This window comes from Protopterus annectens, chromosome 4.part1 (genome assembly GCF_019279795.1).
Source record: "Protopterus annectens isolate FY-2018-M chromosome 4.part1, PAN1.0, whole genome shotgun sequence".
Lineage (NCBI taxonomy): Eukaryota > Metazoa > Chordata > Ceratodontiformes > Protopteridae > Protopterus > Protopterus annectens.
The window spans coordinates 166873329-166895809 of record NC_056734.1 but is presented as its reverse complement, the minus strand read 5'-3'; the positions used below and the strand labels follow the sequence as shown (position 1 = coordinate 166895809).

The window sequence follows — 22481 nt, the reverse complement described above, 5'->3', positions numbered from 1 at the left end:
TGGAAAAAGCAAAAAGAAAGAAAACAATTTTCCATACTGCTATATGACAGTAAATACCTTTTTGCACCACTACTGAATGTAACTAATTAAAAGACAGCTAAGGTTAAAACATCACACCCTTTACTACACGGGTGCATTGGTTGTAAGTTTCAGATGAACAACTTACAGAACTAGATGTCCGAATCCACTTTTAATTGCCATTTATCCCTTTCTCCTTATAACTAAAAATATTTCTTTGTACCAAGGATGCATTGCATTACCATGCTAATATTAATTATTAATCTTTTATTATATAACATGGGTTGCACAGCATCAGGTTCTACAATACTTTATTACATCTGTGTACACTTGTGACTACTGCACTAGTTTGTGGTCATCTAATAATTTATATCAAATCCAACTCAGTGTCATTCTTCCCTATCTGTCAAATGTGCTACAGTACCTCAACAACAATAACTTCTTACTATCTAATACTCAACAAGGTTTCAATCTAGGCCATGGTAATAATTACAGCTTTTACTATCCACCTAAGGGACAATAAAACAAGATCACTACACAGAGATCTGTTTCTTGACTAGTCAAAAGCCTTTCATACAGTTATTCCCAATGTTCTCACCTCCTTTCAAGTCTAGATATAGTTCCCATGTTATAACTTGGTTCTCTAGCTACTTTATGCAGCATGCACAAATTTCTTAATCTCAGTTAATTCACCAATTCACCTTGGAGTCCACTAAAGATCAGTTCTTGATCCCCTTCCATTTATAGTATATGTGAATAACGGGTTCACATCTACATTTCTAAATCACACACTCTCAACTTTCAATATCCCAAAGTCATAATGTCGAGATTGTGGAATCTCAAAATTATAAAATAAAAACAAAAAAAGACATGACAACATCTAAAAACATGTTTTTGCAGGGGGGGAAAGCACCCCTGCACCCACCACACCCCCTGCAACCTAAATATACTAACTCCGAGATCGCTGTACAGTGAAGAGAATGGTAATGTAATACAGTGCGGAACAGGAACATTACTGTTCTCTTCACTGTAGTATAATTTTGGAATTAGTATATTTAATTTGCAGGGGGTGTGGGGGTGTAGAGGGGCTTGCCCCCCTGCAAAAACATATTTTTAGATGTTGCCTTTTTTTTGTTTGTTTTATAATTTCGAGATTCCACAATCTCGACATTATGGGTTCGGGATATTGAAAGTCGAGATTGTGGGATTTTGAAATTTAGTAGTGGACTCGTGAATAACTTACCTGACTTCTGCCATCTTACTTCTGTCATACAATATTCACTATATTTCAGAATCATTACCACAATGAAGAAATGTTCTACTTTAGCTTAATTTCCATTTAAACAATGAGAGAAAATTCAAGAGTACAATTAAACTTAAGCAAAATTAAAGTTATGCTTTTCTACCTGGGTCTAAGCCTCTACCTAACTCAATGGGACTGAGTATAACAGACAAGGATCAAAATTCTTCAGAAGTCCCTGTTTTTAATTTTGCCAACGTTTGAAAAAAAATATGTTCAGATTTTACAGTCATATCACAAGTCATCTGCTAATGCACTGTAACATGAGCTCTCTTTTTTAAGTCTTCCATTTTCTTACTCTTCAAACCACCTTTTTTACTTTCCAGCCTCTTCTATCGTTTCATAGTTTTCATCATCCTAAGCTCAACTCTAAATTACAAGCTAAGCAAGCCTCTTATGTGGTCTTCTTACTCACCTCTGATCAATCCCCAGAACCTAGCACTGAATATCCCTCAGGTCCGACAAATGACTTGGAAAAAAAAATAGCCCACTCAACCTTAAATGCTGTCCGTGCAGTGTGTCTTCCTCTCTTTTCTCTAGAACTATAATATAACTCAAGCTGGTATGATAGACCCTCTGACAAATTCAGCAGTTGCTACTTAACAAGAGGACCCTCATTTCTAAGTAAAATGTTTCCAAAATCCTAGAACAGTCTATCTGTAAGTCTAAACAGTGATACTAACCTCAAGTCATTCAGGACAGCCTTGGTCAAATATAATATTTTCACTTGAATTTGCAATTGTGCACTCCAGAAATTTAATTCTGCAATTATTTTTCACCCCTCTCCTGCTCTGAACACTTTTCTGTTTATATATAGTTCTGAAAAACCAAGTATTCTACCTTTTCTTAAGCTTTACATATAATTATGTATAATCAAGTATTTTCTCTGGTGGTGGTGCTGCGGTAGCATTATCGCCTCACAGTAAGACGTTGTCCTGTTCGATTCTCAGCTAAATCGTCTTCTGTGTGGAGACATGCATGAATGGGCGTACCTTCGTTGAAGGTTGTGCGTCAGGCCTGGCAAGTCGGTACGTAAAAATCTACTGACAATCATTAGTGGACCGGAGTTCCGCTGTGGCGACCCCTAACCAGGAAAAGCCGAAAGATACAACAAGTAGTTTATCTGCATTATTCACATAGTACTTATCAATGAAACACAAACAGATTTTTGTATATATGCAAATAATGTCTGCAATCTGTTACTACTTATATCAGACCTAATATGCTGTCAAACTAGTATCAAATAATACCTGAATATTTTGTTATTCTACAGATTTTTCTCCCTGGGCCTCTGAAGAAAATGGGTCTTGTTCAGGCTGACTATTCTGGTCCACATATTAAATGAATAAATAAAGTAAAAGTAAATTAATATATAGAAATGTACAAAACCTTTTTGATTTTCATGTTTCTGTTATTTGTGGAAGTTATTAAAGCAACCAGTAATCCAAAGGAGCACAATAAAAAAGACAAGTTAATGAAGCATGTTGTTGGTGAGTGTTGAAGAGACCCACTTAACTAATACTCAGTAAGGCCAAACATAAATTTAGCAAATGCTCAGTACTTTAGAAGAATACCTTTGTTGTTGAAATCATAACCTCTAGAAATGTGTACCTGCAAGTATATAATATATGTTGCACAACTTGCAGATGTGGTGCTTACATCAACAATATCAGCTGTTTATCTTATGGCTAATATCTCACACAATTACTCTTGACAGGGATAGAATACCACTACATTAATAAGCAAGGAGGTAACATACCAGGGTCTACAATAACTTTATGTTAAGAATTCGTGAGGTACAGTGAGACATATCAGAATCAATTACTAATGTTATTTCCCAAGGTTGAACCATCTCCACTAGATTTTATACTGGCTTAATTATCAAGTTCAGAAGTCATTCTTATATGGATTGTTCTCAATATACCTTGCTTTTAGAATGAGTGCATTTTAATCTTTATAAAAAGTGACAGACACTTCAAAAAAAAACAAACAAACACAAGATCCAGTGTTGTCAAATTTATCTATGGCTCTGACAAACTACACACATTTTCTAAAGAAGCAGATAAACAATTAAGGATAAGATAGAAAATATTACAGGCAGAGGTTTTGCCATGCTACCTGGTGCTATTAACTGATGAGAACTGGGTGCGCGAGTAACAGCAGTATTCCGAGGTTCAGGATTTGAACTCTCTGCCTTCTTATTATTCTCTGGTGCAGACTCTTTTGAACTTGTACCTGATGCCTTGCTATGACTGACAGCGAGTACATGTGCTTGGCTTGTGTTTTTCAGTGAGACTGTTGGTGAAACTGACAGTGTGCTTGATGGCTGAGTTCTGAGTGTCAAATTCTGTACCTGGTTCAAGAAACAAATTATTACAGAGAGCAAAGCCAAACTGATATATCATCTTTTAACAATGTTTTCAGTCATGATTAAACAACAGACATTACTAAAACATTTCAATATACTAACCAACTAATTGCATGCCACTGGAAGTAGGGGTATAATATATGCTTTATTAATGTCATGAGGGTCAGTCCTGACCTTTTGCTGTCCACACAGAGTTTACATATTACATAGCACTTAAGAAGCAATTATGTAAGAGTTCAGTCAGCCAAATATACTAAGTGTGTGTAAGCTAAATGTTGGAAACACAAATTCAAAACAACTATCATGTAGAAAAGGAGGGAGTAACAGCTTTCTATCACAATGGCTAATCTGTCAATATGATCATGTAATGTAAATGACCTTATACGTAAAGGCAAAAGCAAAGAAAACTGAATTTTAGTTGGAAATATGAGTTGCAAACAGTAATATTGTAGGAGATATATTTGGATAGAAATGAGTATGCAGCTAAGTTTATAAAGTTTGGTTGGAAGTGTTTGTATAGATATTTTTATAACACAAACAGATTTCAGAGAATTTTCCTCAGGCAGAGAGCAACTGCAGGATGTGTGACAGGAAAGAGAGAGGTAATTTGGGAACGTGTGTTCTGGGGATGTAACACATTGAGAGATGTTAAAACGTCCCTACAGAGCATTCTGTCAGACATGTTGATGAAACAAATCGTAACTGAGGAAATTATTATTTTGAGCTAGGACATATGTTCTAGAGTGTCTAAATACAGTAAAGCCTTAGTAAGTTTAACACTAGAAAATGGAATTCAAAATCTAAGCCAACTGTAGTTGAAGTACTGATTAATTTAAAGGAGATAAAAAAATGGAGGTGGGTTCCTTAGAAAAAGAAAAGAGCATATTGCCAAGAAGTAATGGAGCAATACGTGCAAATTAATGTCAGGAGTAGGAGAACTGTAGTTTTAAGGGAAGAAAGGAAGGAAGGAATTTATGTAACACAGGCGTGATACTTGTTAACAAGGAAACTTGTATCCAGCATGAAACAAAATGTTGCTATGCTTTGTTTTCTTTTATACTTATGTATGTGTCCCTGTGTCAATGTTTTACTTGCAATTTAATAAAGATATTCATAACAGAAAGCCCTATAAAGGGCCATTTGACTGGCTAGCAGTGCTTTTTAGAGGTACAAAAACTACAAAACTGACATTTATTTAGCGTTGAAAGAAAAGTCATTCAAACTTGACATTACAACACAAGGGGCAAGTTTGCTAACAATGAAAACACTGAAAGAAAGAATAAGAAATAAAATAACTAAACAAATGAAGGAAAGGAACTGCAGAACTAACTTCATATTAATGATCTTAAATGTATGTTGTGCTGGCACACAAATTCAAAGTTTACTGCTCTGAAACTTCATCCATAATTCTGCCTGGAATAAACACTCAGTGGCATCAAGTTAACTTAGTTAACGTATATACATCAGTGTACTCACAGATGCACAAATGTACATTACAACACACAGGTATCATTAAAAAAGGAAGACATTTCTTTTTAATAATTCAGCATATAATACTAATAATCCTTTTGTCATTTTGGGGAAAGATGCACCATCTTGAGTAAATCATCAGTCACCAATAGTCAAGAAGTGATTATTAGTATGCACTCCCAGTGTTTGTGCAGGTTGTTCTAGTTTCCTTCCACTTCCAAAAAACATACCGGCTGATGGACTACTCTAAAATTCACATGCGAGTTCCATTTACCCTTCTCATTGTAGTTTCACTCAAGGATGTAGAGGGTCTGCAAAGGACTGGTTTTCTTATTCAGGTAGTTAAATAAATAAGCCAGCATTATTTCGATAAAGAAATACACCAGTAAACCAGCAAGTGATAGCATATGGACATACTGAAACCACCAGAGAGAAACACAAAATAAACTTAAAATGAACCAACACAACCAAATTTAGAAAAAGAAAAAAAAAATGACAAAGCAGATACAATCTACAGGAAAATAAGTCTAGATCATTTTGACCTTACGGATGCCCAGATTACTGCTCATGAAAATAAGTCTAGATCATTTTGACCTTACGGATGCCCAGATTACTGCTCATGTTTTCTTGATGACAAAGTTTACACTGCCTGCTTTATTGGCATGGCACATGTAATTATTAATAATTCTTTGCATCTTGTTTTTTGCAGGGGGCTACATCCAATGTCTGTCAATATACTACCTACAAGGTTGGTTATGCCACCTCAGAGGAAAGGGATTAATTATGTTTCCCTTTACTATGAACAGGTGTAACTATGAGGTATTGGCACTATATTCAGCGATGAGAGTGAGGGGGCAATATCCTCTACTGGGGGATGCAGGCAGCACATTCTCCATACATGTGCTATTTTACATCATTGCAACAACAGAAAGTACATAGCAAAGATTGTCAAGTAAACTCTTCAAAGCAGAAACTTCATAGTAAAAACCATAGAACTTAAATTGTAAACAACATATGAACTTTAATCCATATACAAATAGCACATGCACTTAAATGGACACTATACTGAAAGAATCATAAGAAAGCACAAAGCAAGCTTGAAGTTTTACAGCTCTCCATTCAACTACTGCACTGATTACTAAGTAACAGATAAAGACATTTCCATGGTCACTGTATTCTTGTCTCATAGCTGACCATTATTTTACTTGTATTTGTGAACTGGGGTAGAGCACTGACCCTGCTGAACCATTGTCAGACTTACCTCAGGACTACAAACTCAGAAAAAACAATGTATCAATGCAATATAATTCAAATAATTTATTTACAACACGAAAAGATTTAGAGTAAAATGCAAGTGCATTAATACATTATATGTGGATTAACATCAATCAGTCAAGAATAAGATGGATATAGAAGCACAGGAGTGAGGGTGAAAAGTGAGAATAATTTTAGTTGTCATTGCATTTGGTAGATAAGTGAACTAATTGCTGCAATTCATAGGGAGGCTTCACCCAAGGCTCGGGACCATGTGGCAGTACTAATAAATATCAATATAAAGCCTAGCATGCACCCTGAAAAGACATACTAAGATCAGTTGTACATAAAACAGAAGGGCCTTTCCATCTGCTAACAATTAATGCCCTAACAATAACTACTGGTTTCTAGTAGCACCTTATCACATCTAAACACATCTTCTTTAACTTGTGTGAGCCACATAGCCACTGATATCTGTAAGTACTGTTGGAGATCACATTTAGCTATTTGTATGGCACATTTCCAAGGTAGCTGCACTTGAACACCCACACAAAAACTTAGAAAACACATTTGCCTCCAGGTTGGTGGCACAGCACGAAGCATCAGAGACTATCCATGTGCAACTAACAGTGGCTAAAACTGCCTTCCAGTTTACAGCCTGCTACAGACCACCCTCCCAAACCCAGGAACCCCACTCGGCCTTCCTGAGAACACTGGAAAATATGAAGGTCTCTCCAAACACCATTATATTGGGCGACTTCAACTACCCAAACATAGACTGGGAGCATTACTCTAGCTCCAACACCCTAGCCCAAAGGTTCCTAGAATTTATAAACTCAAATGCTATGGAACAACTTGTTACCACTCCCACAAGAGGGGAAAACATACTGGACCTGATCATCACCAACATGGGGACTCTATGCTCCAGACCAGAAGTGTATCCCTCACTGGTAAGATCAGACCATAAACTAATCTCACTGGATATTCACATCCCGACTCCACCCCCTGCCCTGAAAACCACAGCGAAAAACTTCGCTAAAGCAAATTTCACACTCCTCAAAACCGAGGTGGAATCCTTCAAAGCCCCCGGGCCTGTGGCAAATACGGCCCAGACCGCAGAATCCTTTATAAACGCATTCTATGAACACCTTCAGGAATGCATGGATCATGCAATCCCAAATAAAACCAAGACCCAATCCTCCAAAGGCAGACGTCCTGTCTGGTGGACCCCAGCCATAAACAAACTATACATAGAAGGAGGAAGCTACTACATGATAGAGCAAAATCCCAAAAAGGGAAGGCATCTCTGATCAGTATTAGCAAAAAACTACAGGCACTCATAAAATCGTCTAAGGCCAGCTTCGAGAGAAAAATTGCACAGGGCACTAAGGATAATCACAAGGCTTTCTTTAGTTATGTTAGGAACCTGGGTGGGAATTCCCAGATATGCTCAGAATTAGTCCAAAATGACAAAAAATACACCGAACCCACAGACGTTGCCAACATCCTAGCTGACAGGTTCAGCGCAAACTTCTCCCCCCCCCTCCCCACCAAAAGGGCAAATATCTATCCCAGCAGAGTGCTGCCCCCCTGACATCTCAGATGCTCAGGTAAGAGCTGCCCTCTCCAAAGCAAAAATCACAGCATCAATGGGACCAGACGGTGTCCTGGGCTGCGTCCTACATGAACTCCAAGAAGAGCTAAACCCAAACATAAAACTACTGTTCAATCTCAGTCTTACTACAGGATATGTACCCAAAGAGTGGCGTACAGCAACAGTGGTCCCTCTCCACAACGGATCCTGGAAACTATCGCCCCATAAGCCTGACTAGCTTGGTCTGCAAAGCTATGGAAAGGATCATCATGGACCTCATAAATAAAGATATTGGGGACCTACAGACACTGGATCCTACCCAGTTTGGCTTTGTTAAGGGCAGATCCTGCCTCTTAAACCTGGTTGATTTCTTTGAAACAGTCACCAAGGCCATTGACGAGGGGAAGGTGGTCCACACAGCCTACCTGGACCTCGCAAAAGCCTTCGATACAATACCCCACTTGGGCATTATAGATAAGCTCACCAGCTTAAATATAAACCCCTATGTCACTAGATGGGTTGCAAACTGGCTCAAGGACAGAACCCACATGGTTACAATTGCTGGAGCCATGTCAGACTCCAAACCAGTTACAAGTGGCGTCCCACAAGGCTCAGTCCTGGGACCTCTCTTGTTCGGTATATATTTCTCGGAGGTACAGGCCAACACGGTAGGACTCTGGCTGACCAAGTTTGCAGATGACTGCAAACTGGGCACCATAATCGACTCTCCAGCCGACACAAGCATCCTCCAAAAGGGCCTCATAGAAACAGACAACTGGTGCCAGAGCCATGGCCTCAAGCTAAATGCCAAAAGTGTATAGTCATCCCTTTGGAAAAACAAAGTGCCACAAATTACCACATAGGTGGTAATCCATTAAGTACAGAAGAAGTAATTAGGGACCTGGGGACCCAAGTTGATAGCAATCTCTCATTTGACAACCACTTGGCCAAAGTGGTTAGAAAAACATTTTATATAGCCCACCTAATCATGAAGGGATTCACATCTAGATCAGGGGAGGTCATCGTGCCTCTTTACTCATCCCTCATCAGGCCCATAATTGAGTACAATGACCCTTTTGGGATGTACCTTACCAGACACCTGCAGCAACTGGAAAGACCCCAAAAGTACCTCACCAAGAGGATCAAAGGGCTCAAAAAGATGCCATATGCTGCCCGGTTAAAGAAACTCCAGCTCTACTCAGTGGCATACCGCCTGCTCAGAGGCGATCTGTGCCTGACGTATAAAGCCATGTCCAACGCGGAATTAATGGACATGCTGTACCTCAGAAAATCCAAATCCCATCGAGCTATGCGCTCGAGAGTCTTGAACCTCAGCACTGAAATAAATAGGACATGCTGGAGGGACAGATTCATAACCCAGAGGCTCCCTTCACTCTGGAATAAAATCCCAGTCCAGGTTAGGCAGAGTCCCTCATTGACTCTCTTCAAGAGGAATCTTGATGAGTGGATGGGAGATAGTAGGTTTACCCCGGGTATCACTTCTGTGTCACTGTTAGACAGAGGCACAGTATACTAACCTCGAAAAAGGGCATAGCAAAATTAATTTAAAATGGGTGGCGAAAGCCAAACACACTCTGGCTAGGCTTATAAATGCCCTAGGGCAGATAGCCTATATGAACCTATGGAACACCTTCCCTCATACCCTACATCTTAGCTTTGTACCCATGTGCTCACCCAATCAACAAATAAATAAAAATAAACAGACATGAACTCCTTTTCTCCTGACTTATGTTGGGTATTTAGTAGCCTTGATGCATAAATAATAAAATTTTCTTACAGCAATCAATCATCATTCTCTTTCGGCTTTTCCCGTTAGGGGTCGCCACAGCGGATCATCTCTTTCCATTTCTTCCTATCCTCTGCATCTTGCTCTGTCACACCAACCACCTGCATGTCCTCTCTCACCACGTCCATAAACCTTATCTTAGGCCTTCCTCTATTCCTCTTACCTGGCAGCTCCATCCTTAGCATCTTTTTCCCAATATACCCATCATCCCTCCTCAGCACATGTTCAAACCAACGCAATCTCTTCTCTCTTGCTCTGTCTCCAAACTGTCCAACATGAGCTGACCCTCTAATATACTGATTCCTAATCCTATCCATCCTAGTCACACCGAGTGCAAATCTTAACATCTTTAACTCTGCCACATCCAGCTCTGACTCCTGCCATTTTGTCAATGCCACTGTCTCCAACCCATATAACATAGCTGGTCTCACTACCCTCTTGTAGACCTTCCCTTTCACTCTTACTGGTACCCGTCTGTCACAAATCACTCCTGACACTCTTCTCCACCCATTCCACCCTGCCTGTACTCTCTTCTTCACCTCTCTCCCACATTCACCATTACTCTGAACTGTTGATCCCAAGTACTTAAACTCGTCCACCTTTACCAACTCTACTCCCTGCATCCTCACCATTCCTCTACCCTCCCTCTCATTTACACACATATATTCTGTCTTAGCCCTGCTGACCTTTATTCCTCTGCTCTCTAGAGCATATCTCCACCTCTCCAGAGTCTCCTCAACCTGATTCCTACTCTCACTACAGATCACAATGTCATCTGCAAACATCATAGTCCACGGGCCTCCTGTCTGATCTCATCTGTCAACCTGTCCATCACCACTGCAAATAAGAAAGGACTCAGAGCTGATCCTTGATGTAATCCCACCTCCACCTTAAACGTATCTGTCACTCCCACTGCAGTCCTCACCACTGTCACACTACCCTCGTACATATCCTGTACCACTCTTACGTACTTCTCTGCCACTCCCGACTTCCTCATACAATACCACAACTCTTCTCTAGGCACCCTGTCATATGCTTTCTCCAAGTCTACAAAGACACAATGCAACTCCTTCTGACCTTCTCTGTATTTCTCCAACAACACTCTCAGAGCAGAGCAAACATTGCATCTGTAGTGCTCTTTCCTGGCATGAAACCATACTGCTGATCACTAATCATCACCTCCCTTCTTAACCTTGCTTCCACTACTCTTTCCCATAACTTCAAGCTGTGACTAATCAGTTTTATCCCTCTGTAGTTAGTGCAGCTCTGCACATCACCCTTATTCTTAAAGATAGGTACCAAACACTTTTTCTCCACTCCTCAGGCATCCTCTGACTTTCCAAAATTTCATTAAACAATCTAGTTAGAATTTCCAATGCCATTTCTCCTAAGCACCTCCATGCTTCCATTTGTATATCATCTGGGCCAACAGCCTTTCCATTCTTCATCCTCTTCATAGCTGTCCTTACTTCCTCCTTGCTAATCTGTTTCACTTCCTGATTCACTATCCCCACATCATCCAACCTTCTCTCTCTCATTCTCTTCATTCATCAGCCTCTCAAAATACTCTTTCCATCTACTCAACACACTCTCCTCTCTTGTGAGTACCTTTCCCTCACTATCCTTTATCACCCTTACTTGCTGCACATCTTTCCCAGCTCTGTCCCTCTGTCTAGCTAATCGGTACAGGTCCTTTTCTCCCTCTTTAGTGTCCAGTCTCTCGTACAACTCTCCATATGCCTTATCCTTAGCTTTCGCCACCTCTCTCTTTGCCATGCGCCTCATCTCCTTATACTCATGTCTACTTTCTTCATCTCTTTGACTATCCCACTTCTACTTCGCCAGCCTCTTCCTCTGTATACTCTCCTGTACTTCCTCATTCCACCACCAGGTCTCCTTGTCCTCCTTCCTCTGTCCAGATGTCACACCAAGCACCTTTCTAGCAGTCACCCTTACAAGCTCTGCTGTAGTTACTCAGCTATTTGGTAACTCTCCACTGCCTCCCAGTGCCTGTCTTAACTCTTCCCTAAACTCCACTTCACAATCACCCTTTTTTAACTTCCACCATTTAATCCTTGGCACAGCTTTCACACTCCTCCTCCTCTTCTTGATCACCAACATCATTCTACATACCACCATTCTATGCTGCTTAACTACACTTTCCCCTGCCACCACTTTACAGTCTCCAATCTCCTTCAGACTGGCCCTCCTACATAGGATATAATCCACCTGTGAGCATCTTCCTCCACTCTTGTACATCACCCTATGCTCCTCCCTCTTCTTAAAATACGTATTCACCACAGCCATGTCCATCCTTTTCGCAAAATCCACAATCATCTGACCTTCTGCATTCCTCTCCTTAACACCATACCTACCCATCACTTCCTCATCCCCTCTGTTCACTTCACCAACATGTCCATTAAAGTCCGCTCCAATCACTAGTCTCTCACCCTTGGGTACACTCACCACAACTTCATCCAACTCACTCCAAAATTTCTCTTTCTCATCCATCGCACACCCAACTTGTGGAGCATATGCACTAACAACATTCATCATTACACCATCAATTTCGAGCTTCATAAACATCACTCTGTCAGACACTCTTCACGTCTAAAACACTCTTGGCATATTGTTCCTTTAGTATAACCCCTACCCCATTTCTCCTGCCATCCACACCATGATAAAACAATTTGAACCCGTTTCCTAAACACCTGGCCTTACTTCCCTTCTATCTGGTCTCTTGCACGCACAATATATCAACCTTCCTTCTCTCCATCATATCAGCTAGCTCTCTTCCTATACCAGTCATACTGCCAACATTCAAACTTCCTACCCTCACTGCTACACTCCTAACCTTCCTCCTATCTTCCTGCCTTCGGGCATGCCTTCGCCCTCCTCTTCTCCTTCGGCCAACAGTAGCCCAATTTCCGCCAGCACCCTGTTGGCTAACAGTAGTGGTGGCGGTCGTTGTTAACCCGGGCCTCGACCGATCCGGTATGCAATTATGAAAAGTTCTCCGCATCAGTAATTTTTGGCAGAAGTTTTACGCCAGATGCCCTTCCTGACGCAACCCTCCCCATTTATCCGGGCTTGGGACCGGCACAAAGAAATGCACTGGCTTGTGCATCCCCAGTGGCAGGATTCTTACAGCAATCAGTGTAAGGCTTAAATAGATGAAGCAACTTCAGGCATAGCTTTTTAGGGCCTTACCACTCCAAACCATGCTTCTTACAATATCTTTGTCTTACACACATCCCTTAAGAATATTCCTCTAGGAGGCTTTTGATTCCCTGAACACTGCCCCCCCCCCGTCTCTCTCTCTCTTTATCTCATTTGTCCCAATGTAGGTAGTTTATCATTCAAGATTAACCTTATCAAACTGGACTTAAAAATCACTTCCCTTATCTGCTAATACCTACAGTGATCTTTATGTAGAGGAAGAGTCCCACCCAAAGATAAGTGAAAGAAGTCAAAATTATGTGCTCCCCCACATTCCCTACTAAATCTCAAGAGTAACCATATCCGCAATTTCCCAATCCCTCCAATACAATCTAGCATTCTCTTTTTGTAATAAAGGGTGATATAAGATCAAGGTATCACAGCCCAACAGGCTTAATTTTCAATTAATATCTAGGTAGCCCATACCTCCTTCCCTTGGTAGTGCAAGAAGGGCTCCACTGGCCATTATATACTTTCCATTGTCTTAAGAAGCACCAAGAAACTGGAGCCAATGGTGAAGCAAGACAGTCAATCTAGAGTATCAAAATCTTTATTAAATGCTTTCATCCTCAGACTTCTTCAGAATATTCATAATTCACTCATCACATGCTTAAGTACCTGAACCCAACCAATTAAAAGGTAGAAACAATTAAACAGAGTTAAAACCCTATAAAACAATCAGTTCTAGAAACAACACATCATAACAATTCTAAAATAGTTCCAACATTACTTATTTACATACAATCTCCGATTCTTTAAAAAATACTTTATATTAACCATGTCATTGAGCCCTGGCATTTTGTCAGAATGTAATCTCAATTGCCAAAGGGCGTCCATCTGTTCCAAAAAATTCTTACAAAGTCCCCACCCCTCATATCAACCAAGCCTTGCTCAAGAACTGAAAAAGAAACTTTCTTATAGCTCTGACAAATCAAAGTATTTTTAAAAAGTGCATTCTTAAAATCTTTTTTCTTTATACAATATAAATGTTCCCTATTCAATATATTCCTGTTATATATATATATATATATAGATAGATAGATAGATACATACACTCACAGTAAGCAGTCCTGCATATATTCTCAAAGAAACCATTCAAGTATTGCCCCTCTACCCATGTGTGTGTGTGTGTGTGTGTGTGTGTGTGTGTGTGTGTGTGTGTGTGTATGTATATATATATATATATATATATATATATATATATATATACACACACACACACACACACACACACACACACACACACATACACACACACACTGGCTCAGCAGTTTCTGATGGGTTATTTTTAACAGTGGTCTGCATGGAAATTGCCTGGTACAGATGTCTATAAGTTGCTTTACTAATCAACTTGCTGGGATGCTGATGGACCTCATTAGCACTGGCACCATCTCAACTCTCACACTTACATGTGGCACCAAACCTCCTGATGTTCAATATAGGAGATCTGCATTACTGAGCAGGGAAAGAGACTATGAATTCAGGCAACCTACTCAGCACACAAAGCAAGTTATAAGTTAAGCATATTACAGAAGTTGCCTATCAATACCACAACACTGTCTAGCCACAACGTCATCCAACTCTTCATTTCAGATTGTCATTGTGAGTGTCAAGCTGCTCTAACCACAACTGAATTATAAGCACAGCAATATTCTTCTAATCCTGTTTTATACTAAAGATGAGTAAAATGTATTTTATTTATGTACAGTTAAACTGTCCAATTTCTTCACTGCAGTCTACGCACTCTGTTAGCATTTTTCCTACGTTCTAACTGAAAATGTTCCAGTCTTGGTGAGTTTACCCACCTTGTCAACAAGAGTGAAAGGAATATAGCTCAGAAAATGGTTAATTATACAGGCAGCAAAGGTTTACCAAACATGTAGAAGCCTTGAGATGACAGGAGAAGGCCAATGTTCAGCATTTGATCACTGCGGCAATAGCCTTAGCTATATGGTTATATCCTGCTGAGGATATAACAGCTGGGCAGCTTCCGAAACTTAAGGGCACCTTCTATACACCCAAACCATTAACCAGTTTGACCAGAGCTGAAGAGAGAATAGTTTGGTTAGCAAACCTTTCAGGATATTCTTGCCACCTGAGAGAGATTCTCTTGCAGACTTTAAGGGATCAATGGTCAAATAAAACTTTTGCATTGTTAGAACGTATTATTCTGCTTATTATACAGAATATATTATTCCCTATAATTAGTGACAGAGTTTAACTGTAATACAGAATCAGAGGAAGTGTGCAGAAGATGAGACTATATATAGTACACCCCTGCAGCCTTTGGGTGTATGATTTTTTTGCATTATTTTTGAGTTTACATTGTGTAGTGTGGAGAGATGGACTGAATAATTATTGCTATTTAATAACTGCCCTTCCAGTGGAAAAAAAACAGTAGCGAGTTGACTCACTTTATCCATTTATTACTAAAGCCAGGCATCAGCTGCCCTTTCTTTCACTTGATATCAGTTCAATCAGTGACAGGTCAAAATTCATTTAGTTGACATCCTCTGAATCCACGACCCACCCACCTCTTCAATTTGTGCTCTGCAGTCTCTGCCTTTTCATGATCAAAGTGACAATTTTCACAGTTTTATTAATTTCAACTACCTATGAATAATGTAGTAGGAAAAGTGTCCAGTGAAACAGAGTACCATTACAAGACAATTCACAAACATGCTAAGCAAACTACCTTCTAACAGAACTGTGTGAAAGTGCTAAGGAATGTCACCTCTGAAGCAGTATAGAAGAATAAATGTCTCTTTCTGGACAATCTTGTCAGCAATGGGATAAGGTATTTTATATAATGTGTACAACAGAACAAAAGGTTAACACAGCTTGCTACAGAAAATTTCTGAAACTACCTGTAACTTTTAACCACTATTTTTGTGTATTGTTAAAATTAAATGGCTGACTGTGTTGATAAAGATACTTACTAGCTGGAAACCTTAGGTAAAATGAATAAAACAGACTGTGCTAAAAACAAGGGTTTTTATTCTTGAAAAACAGAATTAAGTGCTTTCAGCTGTAACAATACAGCCTTCATCAGAGAATGAAATTCTGATGAAGGCTGTATTGTTACAGCCGAAAGCGCTTAATTCTGTTTTTCAAGAATAAAAATAAGAATATATGTACCTACCATAATGTTCCATGTTAGTTGTCTTCTTCTCGCCTTCTTTCTTGTTGGATGGGTTCGGAGCTGATCCTCGGCTCCGACTCGGCCAATACTAAAGCTCGAGAGCTAATTCCACCGGCTCGAGGCTCCCCCATATCCCACAATGCTAGGCGGTAACTCCTCAGATCTCGTTTGAAAGCTAGGCCAAGCAAGGAAAAACTCCATAACATGGAGAAGGGTAACCCACCTCTATAGGGCTGACTGTGAGGTGTTCTAAACCTAAGAGGAAAAATATAGAGGTGGTAGAGCATGGGAGAAAAAGGATTGAAAGGTCACAAGACAATCTCCTCTAGGTCTGTCCAGGCTAGGGGGAAGGAGGGTGGGACGCAAGAAAGAAGGCGAGGAAGACAACTAACATGGAACGTTATGGTAGGTACATAACTTCTTAATGTTAAGTTGTCTATCTCGCCTTCATTCTTGCTGGATGGGACCGCATCCCTAGCACCTTGTCCCGGGTGGCCTATCGGAACAGACTCTTGAGAACAGTGGAACCAAAGTTGGCACGGTCTCTGGAGGCTATGTCCAACTTGTAATGAGAAATTAAGGTATGAGGGGAAGCCCAGGTGGCTGCTGAGCAAATAGAATCAATAGGAAGCCTATCCTGAAAAGCTATGGATGTGGCTAAGGCCCTAGCAGAGTGAGCTCTAGGCTTCGAGGGCAATTGTTGGTGCCTGATCTCATAAATAAAGGTAATCGTAGAAGTAAGCCATCTAGAAAGTGACACTTTAGTGACTGGAAGGCCCATCTTGCCTGCCGCATATGAAATAAACAGTTGGTCTGATTTTCTAAACTGTTTAGTCCTGTCTAAATAATACCTAAGTTGGCGATGAACATCTAAACAGTGCAGTTTCTGTTCTGAACTGTTGCCATAGTTGGGGAAAAAAACTGGGAGATCAATAGATTGATTCAGATTTGCTTGAGAGGACACTTTGGGCAAAAAGGATGGATTGGTACGCAAGGATACTCTATCTTTGTGAAAAAGTAAATACGGGGACGACAGCATAGAGCATGGAGTTCGATACCCTTCTAGCTGAAGTGATGGCTATTAGAAAAAGCGTTTTCCAAGACAACAACTTCATAGAACATGAAGCAGGTTCAAAGGGGGGTAGAATCAATGATGCTAGAACCAAGTTCAGATCCCATGGAGGAGGTGGATCCTTGATAGGGGGCTTAAGAAGAAAGACTCCTTTCAAAAAGGCTTTACAGAGTTTGTGAGACATAATAGTAGACTCTGACACACCCACATGAAAATTAGATATAGCCGCCAATTGAACTCTGATAGTAGAAGGAGCCTGCTTGGAGAAGCTCAGCTAGGAAATCCAGAATGGAATGAATAGGTGCAGTAAAAGGATCTATTTCCCTGGACGCTGCCCAGAAGGAGAAATGTTTCCATTTGCTGCTATAAATCTTCCGGGTAGAAGACTTATGAGAAGCTATCAAAATAGCTCTGAGTGAGATATTAAGGGAAGCCTGGCTAAGGTTGGAATTGGAGGAACCACGCTGTGAGGTTCAGAGAAGAAAGGGATTGGTGCAGCTGACCCGATTGATGGGTCAAGAGATCTGGAACTGGGTCCAGATGCCATGGTTGCACCAAAAGGTAACGGTGAAGAAAGGGAAACCAAACCTGTCGAGGCCAATAAGGGGCAATGAGGATCATTGAGGCCTTCAGAGCGATGGCTTTCCGAATCAGCTGACGATCAGTGGGATGGGGGAAAGGCCCGAGGCCAATCGTGGACTAGAGCTCTGATGGGATGACCTGGTAGGGAAAGAGGGTGAAGAAATCGACACTTGCTGTTTTGGGGAGTGGCAAAAAGATCGCAGCAAGGTTGGCCCCAAGTTTGAAAAACTTCTTCCAACACTGATTTCTTCAGAGACCACTCGTGAGGCATGAGAATTGCTCTGCTCAGTCTGTCTGCTATCACATTGGACTTGCCGGAATGTGCGCTATCAGGAAGCGCTGAGAAGAGATCGCCCATTGCCACAGTCTGAGTGCTTCTCGACATAAGGGGTAAGATTTGGTCCCGCCTTGCTTGTTGATGTACCACACTACGGACATATTGTCCGTCTGAATTGCTATAGTTCCCTTGGGAAGAGAGTCCTGAAAGGCTTGCAATGCTAAAAGCACTGCTCTCATCTCTAGAACATTTATGTGCAAGTGGCACGCGATCGGCTGCCACGTGCCCTGGACTGTCCTGCCCTGGTAATGCCCCCCCCACCCGATCAGGGAGGCGTCCATTGTCAGAGTTGCAGCCGGGGGGCGGGGGAATGAAAGGTCTCCCTAGAAGAAGTTGGGGAGATGTGACCCACCAGAAAAGATGACTCTTGCAAGACTGAGTTATGCTGATAGTGTGGGACATTGGCAGAAGTTGAAAAGACCACTGAGTGAAAAGCATCCACTGAAGAATCCTCATGCGGAAGCGGGCTAAGGGGAGGAGAGGAATAGCCGCCGCCATAATCCCTAGGACTTTCAACACCAGTCTGACCTTGACCTTGTTGTGTCGTACTAGAAGAAAGACCTGCTTGTGAATGTCTGATACTCTTTGTTCCATGAGTCTGGCTGACAGACTGACTGTGTCTAATCTTGCGCCTATAAAGGTAATAGTCTGACAAGGCGACAAGACAGACTTTTCGTAATTTACAGAGATACCTAGAGTCTGACAGGTTCGTAAAGTGTAGTCTCTGGCTAAGAGAAGTAGATGCCTGGTGGTGGCAGTCAGGAGCCAGTCGTCTAAGTACGGAAACACCTGGAATCCCTGGCCCCTCAAATGAGCGGCGACCACTGCCATGCATTTGGTGAACACTCGGGGGGCTGTAGTGTGTCCAAAGGGCAGGGCCCTGAACTGAAAATGACTGGCTCCTAGCCTGAAGCAGAGAAATCTCCTGTATCGTCTGTTCATCTTGATGTGATAGTACGCATCCTGGAGATCTATGGAGCACATCCAGTTGTCCTGACCCAGAAAGGGCAGGATAGACTGCAGCGTGACCATCCGAAATTTTGTTTTCTTGACGAACTTGTTCAAGTTGCTGAGATCCAAAATGGGTCTCCAGTCCCCTGTCTTCTTTGGAACCAAAAAGAATTTGGAGTAGATTCCGGATCCTTGTTGTTCTGCTGGAACTGGTTGAATGGCCCTTTTTGCTAGCAGCTTTGAAATTTCTAGTGCTGCTTGCTCCCTTTGACTGATTGGAACGTCTGGAAGGGAGTTTCTGGATTGTTTTGGGATGTGAATGAATGGAATTCTGTAGCCTTCAGATATGATAGACTGTACCCATTTGTCTTGAGTAAGGGAAAGCCAGGCTTTTGGGTACAGAGATAATCTTCCCTCGACTGCCTCCGAAGGTGGACAGTCGGGCAGCCCCTCAGGGGTGCTGAAAGGGTTTGTCAGAGAAGGTTTCTCGACTGCCCTGATTCTGCGGGCCCCCTCTGCCTCTAGGACGGCGTCTATTATTATTGTTCCCCCCTCTGCCTCTAGGGGAGAAACGACTCTGTGCATCCGGTAAGACTCCCTGTGGTTGTTTGCGGAACCACATCTTTCCCCCCTTCTGACCCTTGGGGTAAGGTCTAGAAGGGGTAGAAAAACGGACTCCGATGGCAGAAAGAGTCTTACCTTCTACCTCGCACCTTGTCAGAATATCCTTCACTTGTGGACCAAACAGAGATGATCCATCAAAAGGGGAGTTAGTGAAGGACGCCTTGAAAGGGTCCGCAAAGCTACATAGCCGCATCCAGGCATGGCGGCGTAAGGCCACCCCTGTACCTGCAGCCCTGCTTGCTCCATCAGCCGCGTACGAAATCAGGCGCATGGAGGAGTTAACTACTGAGTTAAGGGTAGCCAGCTGGGAGTTCATCCTATCTTGAAACCCCACAGCTGATGGGTCCTTCAACACTTCACTCATATCCTTGAGTAAGTCCCTTTGGAGACGAGTGAAATGACACAGGTAATTCAGCGAACGCGTAGAAAAGGTCGCTGATGAGAACATCTGCTTACCGTAACTGTCCATGGTCCTAGATTCCTTATTAGGAGGATGAACAGGTACCGAAGGATCCGCTAGTTCCTTCTTGGTGGCTGCAGCCACCACCATGGCATCAACAGAGACACCTTTGGACAAAAACTCCTTGTCTATGGGGGCAGTGATAAATTTGGCTGGCCTCCTAGGGGTGGGTTCCACCGAGTCAGGAGTCGCCCAAACCTTCCTCGCCACCACTTCCATGAGGGGGTCAAAGGGAGGGGACACCCAGGAGGTGGAAGGTCGAGAACCGAACGCCTCAAGGTACACTGATTCGTCCTCTGAAGGGTTAAGGGCTGGCCAATTCCCCCTCTGTTTCAAGATTTCTAGTATGTCTGCAAAGGGGACATCTTCAGAGGGGGAATGAGGGGAACCCTCAGAATCCTCCAAATCAGTGTCAGAGGTGACAGACTCAGGGGAGTCAATGTGCTTCCTCTTGCACTGTCTCTTCCTAGGGGGTTCTCCTGCAAGGTCAGGACAGGCCTCGGAAGAGGAGGAAGTTCCCACTGGGGATACTTGAGGCGCAGATTCTCTATGGTCCGAAGCAAGGGGGAGAGAAGAAATCACCACAGGCACTGTGGAGGGAGGGGCTGATGGGGCCGACTGTGGAGTAGAACCAGGTTCTAACACGCTCCGCATGACCTCAAAGGCACCCCTGTCAGGCAGGGCCAGAGGTCTCCGCTCTGAACAGCCAAAAACCTCCCCCAGCACCGACAAGGATGGCTCCGAAGCCGATGTCGGAGCCGAACTAACCAGCGCCGAAGCGCCGAGAGTGAGAGCGGGGTCGGACAAGGGTCCGATGCCACTCGCCCTCTCGGAGCCGGCGAGGGAAGTCCGGCACCGAGATCCCTCCAAGGAGGAAATTGGAGCAGACGACGGCGCAGAAAGGAAAGGTATCGGTTCCGACGCTCCCACAGTCTCGGCTCCGAGCAGCACCGGCTCCGAACTCAAGAGAGTCGGAGGAGGAATATCTAATGGAACAGGGGTAGCCATTGACTGTTGAGTCAGGCTGTGTAACATCTGGGCCAGTGCCTCAAACTTAAGAAGTCTACTCACCACCCTCTGCAAATCATGGTCCGAAAGTCTGGAGGACCTAGAGGAGTGTGACCTATGGCTCTGTTCAGACAAGAGCGGTGACGCTGGAGCCGAATGAACGGAGCCGATAGAAGGAGACCTGGATCTCTTTCTAGTAGTCGGTTCCGACAAGGGTATCGGAACCGACTTCGACTTGTCTGTCTCAGCTCCAGCCGGAGCCGAGGACACGGTGTGTGTGGCAGGTCTAGAATCATCGGCTCTGGCCGGAGCCAATGTTTGAACCGTATGAACGGTCTTTGAGCCTCCGGAGGATGGCTCAGACACTGGAGCCGACTGCCTGGAGGGCTTAGAAGGTTTCCCCGACAGAGACTGGGTCGGGGGACCCTCGGGCTTCAATAAGCCCCTTAAGATTAATTTGTTTTTACATTCCTGCAGGACTCTAGGGCTGAAACCGTGACAGACAGCACAAGAGTCCTGCAGGTGTAAAGGTCCCAGGCAATACACACAAGAAGTGTGACCGTCTGTCAGAGACATCTTCTGACAGCACGAGTCACACTTCTTAAAGCCTGAGACCTTCGATTCTTTAGACATATCTAAAGACAACACTAGTGCAATCACTCACACAAACACACAAATTACACTAAAAATTAAATTAAACTAACTAAAATTAACAGAGATCCTGACAGAAAAAAACACACTCACTCCAACTACTAGGAGGGGTCGGAGGGCCTAAGGCCTAAGGAAAATAACCCTTGGAAAATTAATTTGGAAAGGGAAGATATTTGTAAGGTAGTGCTAACAGACTAAGTAACCAACTAATTATTATCGAAAAACTAACTTAAAGGGGGTCTAAGTTTGCTAGAACTTTAGAAAATTTAACTAACCTGCAGAGCCGGTTGGAAAAAGCACCTCGTCAGCTAAGCGGCAAACGAGATCTGGGGAGTTACCGCCTAGCATTGTGGGATATGGGGGAGCCTCGAGCCGGTGGAATTAGCTCTTGAGCTTTAGTATTGGCCGAGTCGCAGCCGAGGATCGGCTCCGAACCCATCCAGCAAAAATGAAGGCGAGATAGACAACTTAACATCCCTTGTTTTTAGCACAGCCTGTTTTATTCGTTTTACAAGTTTTCATATTTTGGGTGATTTCTGCTTTTGGAAACCTTAGGTAGATGATGGAGAAAAGGTACTCATTTATTCATACTTCACTAATCTTACAATATTCTTTCTCAGTGGT

General features: G+C 42.4%; 1 protein-coding gene across 6 annotated transcripts in view; it reads right to left on the bottom strand.

Moving 5' to 3' along the window:
• Positions 1-22481, bottom strand: part of PHC3 (polyhomeotic homolog 3) — a 1318531-nt gene that overhangs the window by 808212 nt on the left and 487838 nt on the right. For all 6 annotated transcript variants that reach the window (XM_044070066.1, XM_044070067.1, XM_044070069.1 and 3 more), the window contains one exon: positions 3437-3671. In XM_044070066.1, the coding sequence (XP_043926001.1) occupies positions 3437-3671 (235 nt within the window). The remainder of the gene's footprint in view (positions 1-3436; positions 3672-22481) is intronic.